The 7,299-nt window shown below is 50.0% G+C and overlaps 3 protein-coding genes across 3 annotated transcripts; 2 read left to right on the top strand and 1 right to left on the bottom strand.

Annotated features, from left to right (window-relative positions):
• Window positions 1-405: 405 nt before the first annotated feature.
• On the top strand, window positions 406-1,092 carry H257_18857 (hypothetical protein). Its single transcript, XM_009847988.1, has one exon. The coding sequence runs from the start codon at window positions 689-691 to the stop codon at window positions 1,067-1,069; it is 381 nt and encodes a 126-aa protein (XP_009846290.1). The 5' UTR covers window positions 406-688; the 3' UTR covers window positions 1,070-1,092.
• A 1,029-nt stretch (window positions 1,093-2,121) lies between these two features.
• On the bottom strand, window positions 2,122-4,121 carry H257_18856 (hypothetical protein; the record flags this gene model as incomplete). The annotated part of the gene is made up of 1 exon (XM_009847987.1): window positions 2,122-4,121. A coding segment is annotated over one exon (1,907 nt), but the record flags the coding sequence as incomplete, so codon positions are not given.
• A 597-nt stretch (window positions 4,122-4,718) lies between these two features.
• H257_18855 (hypothetical protein) lies at window positions 4,719-7,253 on the top strand (the record flags this gene model as incomplete). Its single annotated transcript, XM_009847986.1, has 2 exons — window positions 4,719-4,742; window positions 4,783-7,253. The coding sequence occupies exons 1-2, from the start codon at window positions 4,730-4,732 to the stop codon at window positions 7,251-7,253; spliced, it is 2,484 nt and encodes an 827-aa protein (XP_009846288.1). The 5' UTR covers window positions 4,719-4,729.
• Window positions 7,254-7,299: the final 46 nt, after the last annotated feature.

Here is a 7,299-nt window from a genome sequence, read left to right as displayed (position 1 = left end):
CAGGTTATGGCTCTAGTAAGTCCGAGTAGTTTTGAAAACAAGTAATAAGTGCGAGTTATTCTTCAAAACCTATGCGCTTCAAAAGTTCAAACTGATAAATGTTGATTGACGTATCAGGGGATATGAATTATTTGTGCAATTCACTTGTGAAACACATGGTATTAAAATTTGAATTCATGTTCTTGTCTAGAAAATTCTTCAAACCCTTCTAAGGTGCCACTTCATGTACTTAAAGAATGTATAACATACAAAATTTAACACTAATCTTAATGTTTGAACATTTTGCCACATATTGTACTGAATTCTTCAGGTAAGTTTTCCGGATATTTATCCGTATATGAGATTTCGGGTTGCCAATTAAAGTATAGAACACATAGATGAAAAAAGCATTAATATTAATATAGGTGGAAATGATTTAATATTTAATGTTATAGTGTATATGAGCAAAACTATATGAGATCACGAAACCGGGGGCTCAGCCAGGGTTGCTTCAAGCTCAAGGTCGAGATAGTCGTAGAATGTAGCACTGTCTGCGGGAGCAGGGGGGTGGCGTCGAGCCGTAGTCCACGCAAAATCGAGGCCTGTTTTGAGATGAAATCTGCGGCCTGGTTGAATTACACGAGAGAGCGTGCCTGCAGGTAGGAGCTGCGTAAGCTGGCGTGGCGTATGCGGTGGGGTCTTCGAAGTTATGGATTACAAGGTCGCTGTCGCCGCAGACCCGGATATGTGTCTAAGTCCCATGTCGAGGGCTAATTGTAAGGAACGGTTCAATCTATCATATTCTGGGTTGTTGTTGGTAGTGGCGGAGGGAAGTAGTGAGCTTCGTATTCACATGCGAGAGGGACGCCGAGGGGCATCACAATGTAGCCGGAGCACCAACACGAGCTTTCCATTCGTGCTGCCCCGTCTAATAGGACAAGGCTATGCTCCGGTTCATGAGAGTCGACCGAGGCGTGGGTTGCATGGGAAACGCGGCATTGACGAACACAATACCCATAGACGATGGTACGGAGTTTGTGTCGGTTTACAGCATGATAAGTCGCGAGTTCTTGGAAGTGGCAGAGAGTGATGGTGGGGAGATGTTGGAGCTGGATCGTGCGTGGCATAGTGTACGGCAGTACAGCGTTCATTCCAGAGGACGAGGAGGGTTAGGGAGCGAAGTAGTAGCCGTGCCTGTCTACATATGTTGTCAAATGTGGTGCTGTGGGTGTCCAACTTAATTGAGTCGCCAATAGCATCCATGTAATAGACCGGGGTTGATCGACGGAAATGAGCAAGAGGGCATGGTCTACGGGTGTCCCCTGGTGCTTGCGAATCATAGGATGAGCACATCGGTCAACAGGGAGCACATCGGTCAACAGTGAGATCGCGGGTTCAGAGTGCCATAAGGTGTGGCTTGTCCCATCGGGGCACTGGGGCAGAGCTGTTGATGTCTAGAATATGAAAGCCTGGGAGTATTGGAACCATTGGAGGCTTCCGAGGAGGTAGGAGGCTTTCCAAGTGGAGGGTGACACTTCGGGATGGTAGGGTATGTGAACGTCGTAGCAGAATGCCGCGCGGCGAAGGTCGTATTTCGTATCAGGGGGGACTGGGAGGTAAAGAGAGGTGGCGATGAAAGTGCTGAGGCGCTTGGTCTAAGTGCTTGGCGAAGGAGGTTGGTCCGTAGTGGTGGCATAAGGAACCAAACCCGGCTGTGAAGGATGATATGTGCTGGGATGACCAGCACATATCGTAGTGACGTGGTATGAAGGTCCACCCCCCCGTCATCGTCGTGGAGCTAAAGGCCTCGGCAAACGTGTCGCCGATGGTGGACCTTACTGGGCCATGAGATGGCGGATCCAGTCATTTTTGGTGGTTTGATTGTGCCAGAGCAAGTGGAGCCATACAGGGGACGAGCAACGATTCAGAGCCAGTTGTTGGTTGTGTGTCGCTATGGCCAGTTCGGGGGGCATATGGCATGCGCATGTCCTGGTGCGGTCCCAGGTAAATATACACACGGTTTTGGCCGCCATGAGGAATGCCTGAGTGGCGTCGCGGACGATCTGGGCTCGTAAATACTATAGATATGTTTTGAAGCTCAATACCTTCAATTTGGATCGTGGCGGGAGATGGATGAGTTGTTATACTTTGAAAGCTTATGTATTACTATTATCAGTCTAGTTCACTTTGGGTTATCTAAGCTACATCTAGCAGTTAGGTACCGATATATACTAATCAAATGGCCATCATATCGACGGGGTAAAGAATGAGTTTGTTGGCCCAGTCAATTCCCTTGGCTTCCAGGCCTTGTGCGAGCGCGATCCTGGTTTCACGGGCCATGCATTGGCCACCAGACTTGTAATGCGCCCTGAACTTCCCTTGAGCTGTTGGATTCATCCGCACTTGTTGGTAAATACGCAGAGCTTCGTCTGACAGCACACGCTCAGGAGATTCGTCGTAATCGCTTCCGTTTGAGGAGCTGCGTTGTACGTCGCTCTCACTCTCGCTTCGTGAACTTTGGCTTTGTTCGTCCAAGATGTAATCAACGAACAGGTGAATACCCAAGTCAATGTATGACTTGCGGACCAGCTCTTGAATGGCGTGGCTGCCAGTGCCAATGGTATCGACCATCCAAGCAAACTCACGTCGCTGGGTCTCGTTGAGCAAATGACCCCATTGGCCAGAGAAGAGTCTTTTGTCTCTGCGTAGACCGCGATAGAGATTTTCCATGCAAGTGATCGACACGTCCATGTCGATGTGCCGTGCGATCATGATTTTCTTCAAGCTCTTGAAGACAGTTTTGAAGCGGCTGATAGCGGTGGCCAAGTCGACCCATTCCATGGTCAGCTCGACTCGAGACCATTTCATGGAATCCGATGCTTTGTTTTCATCGTAGACGTAAATGGCATCTTCGAAGTGCTTCTGAAAAGGTTTCAGTGATTTAAGTCCTTTCGGAATCCAGGACCACTTCACCGACCGCTTTGACTTCAAGTAGTGAACGGATTTGTTGTACACTTTGACTTTTTCAAGCCATGGCCAGTGGGTTGATTCTTTTGTCTTGGTAAAAACAACCGTGCCGTAGCAGTCCTCGATCTTGAATAGCAGTGGGTGTAGTTGCATCATTTGGGCCAAGCTGAAATCGCGAAATAGCACCTTGCGCATGGTGCTAAAGCCAGGCTCGTTTGTGATCACCGTGTCAACAACAGTCTGGTACGGGGGGACATTGAGTTCCCTGTCGTACCCCACATGTCGCGAGAAGTCCACGGTAATCAAAGCGGATGGCACAGCCGTCTTGAGCGAAGTCAAACACTTGCTGTAGTCATCCACTGAGCTCTTCTCACCGTATACTTGATACAAGACGCGTGGACATTGGATTGTAGTCAACGCCTGGACAAAATCCCATCGTGTCATCGTTCTTGCCTCCATGAGGAGGTTTCGTCTTTCTGGACGACACAGGAGTTGAATGCCAAAGTGGTCATTCAGCGCCTCAATGAAGGGCGACCGTAGCCCCTCAGGGATGTAGTAAGAGGCTGAGCCACACGAGGAGACCTTTGTCATCCCTTCTCGCTTGCCTGACGCATCCATGAGTCTCGATGGACCCCCCCACACTTCCATGTGAACGCCAGCAAGGTGGTTTACAATCTCCACTGGACCATCGATGGTGACACCATCAATGTCAAACTCACCAACAAGTTGGATGTAGCTGAGTGTTTGACTGGTTTGGTACTCAAACTGTTGGATGGTAAGTGGGGATTGTATAGTTGGAATTCGAGGGTCAGGGGCTTCATGCACAAGGCGACCGTCAGGATGCCTTGGAATCCTCATGGACCACGGTCCAGCCGTGGAAGGAGCACCGCCAGTAGAGACGTCTACCTGGTCCCGGTTGCTATCGTCTACATCCACGGCCCCGGGAACATGGGCTCTTGGTGACACGGCGGAGTCGTTATCCGACTTGGTTTCGTCGTCGACTTGAGTTGGAATGTCATCACCCACACTCGAGGCGCTAGAATCGATAAAATCGGACTTTGTTTCGTCCTCATAATTTAGTTCTACAGGTCTATCTTCGTCCGATGAGACGAGATCAATCACCAAGTGGTGTACTTGACGACTGCCTTCAGAATCTGACATGTGCACAGCTAACGAAAACTGCAAATGAAGTACTGATTGTTCACAAGCAATAAATATGGAATATTTGATGTAACGGCAAAAGATCTCAAGATGATTTTGACGTAATATTTTACAACAGTTATTAACATAATATGTTCTTGCCAGTATGGAACTATAGGTCTGTGTATAATATGTATGTGTCGATATAGTTATATGGATTAACATGATGTCAGTTATTTCGAGCGGACCTGTGGTATGGTACCATAGGTCCGCTCAAAATAAGTAATCTCGATAGAGTTATATGGATTAACACGATGTCAGTTATTTCGAGCGGACCTGTGGTATGGTACCATAGGTCCGCTCAAAATAAGTAATCTCGATAGAGTTATATGGATTAACACGATGTCAGTTATTTCGAGCGGACCTGTGGTATGGTACCATAGGTCCGCTCGAAATATGTATACGTCGATGCAGTTCGATGGATTAATATGTTTTTAGATATTTCGAGCAGACCTGTGGTATCATACCACAGGTCCGCTTACATTATTCGACTGTAGTATATGTGACTTGGGAGATATATATTGAATCTTTTGACATAGAAAATGTATCACTTTTCAATTTCCTTCAAAGTACACAAGTCGTAATGAGTGGTGACGGTGAGATTATTTGTAAAAAGTAAACTCACGGGTTATATAGGACGGAGACCAAAACGTCCACCCAAGTCCAAATTCGACAAGGGCGCAAGTGTGGTGGCGTTCCATTCTCTCTTCCACAAGACTGACCCACCAACACCAACACCGGCATCGTCCCCACACAAGGGCACAAAGAAGGCCACACCGACCGCACCACCGACGACACAGACACTAGCAGGAACAACGAAGACTCCGGCTCAAACGATGGCGCCGAGACCAACGGCAGAGACGCCAACCCCTACCACGGAACCCTCGGCACCAACTAAAGAGACGCCATCACCAACAACGGAGCCCACGGCACCAACGAAGGGGGCGCTAGAACCAACGACAGAGACGTCAGCACCTTCGGCGTTTCCCACGACGACAACATCGGAGAAACCGGCACCATTAAGGACGGAGACACCAGCGACGAACCCCCCAGTATCAACGATGGACTTCACGGAACCAACAATGGAGACTGAGACTTCAGCACGATCGACGGACCCCCCTGCAGCAACAGCGGACATCACCACACGAACAACGGACACATCAGCACCAACGACAGACCCCCTTGCACCAACGACGGAAGCCCCTACACTAACGAATGATGTCCTGGCACCAACGATGGACCTCCCGACACCAACGATGGACTTCCTGGCACCAACAATGGACTTCCTGGTACCAACGATGGACTTCCCGGCACCAACGATGGACTTCCCGGCACCAACGATGGACTTCCTGGCACCAAAAACGGACACAGAGATTTCAACACGAACACTCTTGACCACGGAACCAACGATGGACCACCCCCCTGCAGCACCAACGACGTACACTGAGACGCCTCTACAAACGACGGACCCCCCTGCATCAACGACAGACCTCCCAGAGCCAGGGACGGACCCCCCGGAACGAACAACAGAAACGGAGACGCCAGCACTAACGACGGAGCCCACAACATCAATGACAAACCTCCCCGAGCCAACGACGAACCCCCCGAAACCAACAACCGAGACAGAGTTGCCAGAACCAAGGAAGGGCCACCCCCATGTACCAACGACGGACACAATGACAGATCCTGCATGTGTGCCATCATTTTGCTTGCTACGATGTCACGGCGCATCCACGACAACCCCTGCAACCCCTGAAGATGCAGAAGGCAATGACGCACCACCTTCCAAGAGGGCAAGCCCGGCAGCTGCGTCGATTACACAAGAAGCGAAAAGGCGGAAGAGGCTTGTTCGGGGTGATGAAATGAAGCGTCGAAGGGCAATCACAACTGGGGCGACAGAAGAAGTTGTGCATCACGAGCTCTGGCGCAAATTTGAGCTCGATCCAGCGCGAATGCTGAAGTCCTTGCACGACTTTGTCGAGGAAGTTCGTTGTACCCACCCCAAGCTGGAACCAGCCAAGAAGTCCGACATGGATGACGCTGGACTCACCCCAAATGAGTTTAAGTTCCTGCAATCTGGCAAGATTTCGCTCGTTCCATTGCTCGACATGGGATTTCTGGAGCCAGCGAAGACGTACAAGAACCTTCGTAACGTCATGGCTACACGACCAGTACGGAAGGACGAAGTCACAAGGCACTTGAATCGTTTGGTCAAGGACGGTTTCTTGCCCACGTTCAACGTCGTGCTATTTTCGCCAGGACCGGATGGGCACAAGTACGGCATTGTGGATGGCCAACATCGAATTCAAGCGATGTGCCTGCTTTGGAACGATCGCGAGCTCTTTCGTGGACGTACGTTCGAGCATCTGTCAAGATCCACGGACGACATCCCACTCATTCCTGCGTTGGTCCTGACGTCCAAGGAAGCCACACCTTCTCAGGTCTTGAAGTACAGCTTGTTGTTGAACAAGTTGTACCATTATGGTAATTTCTCCTCGGTGTACTACGCGATTTGTGTTTTGGACAAGTGCATGGACTGGGGGCTGTATAAGCAAAGTATGATGAGCCGGACAATCGAAAGCGGTATTCGGCGCGGTGGAAAGATGGTTGCGATGTACGACTTGTGCGTCCAAGGCTTGCAGGATGATCGCATGGACATCCCCGATGCAATGCGGGGGATATCGAAAGCGGTCAGTGACGACTTGATCCGCGTTGTGTGTCGACTGCATCACTTTGGGGTCATGGAGAAGCTTGTGTGCAGCATGGACGACCCTCTGTCGAAGAAAGAGTCGTCCTTGATGGCAATCAACGTGTGGCACAAGTGCATGGAAACGATGAACAACTATTACTGGTTCTTTCGACATTGCTGCACCGTCAAGAACGTGCCGTGGAGGCGTTCCGACATCGATGCAGCCATGCAAGCCCTCATGCAACTGTACCTACTGTCCCCAGAAGGCATCGTGCTCGAGAGCCTGGACCGATGTATGTACGGAACGTGGGCGGCGAAGACCATACTGTTTTCCAACGCGATATACCATTCAATATTCCCTGGCACAAGGACTTGGCCACCGCTATCAGCCGCTTCAAAACTGTCTTCAAGAGCTTGAAGAAAATCATGATCGCACGGCACATCGACATGGACGTGTCGATCAC

Source organism: Aphanomyces astaci, assembly GCF_000520075.1.
Source record: "Aphanomyces astaci strain APO3 unplaced genomic scaffold supercont1.242, whole genome shotgun sequence".
In the NCBI taxonomy this organism is placed as follows: Eukaryota; Oomycota; class Saprolegniomycetes; order Saprolegniales; family Verrucalvaceae; genus Aphanomyces; species Aphanomyces astaci.
This window is presented reverse-complemented; position numbering and strand designations above follow the sequence as displayed.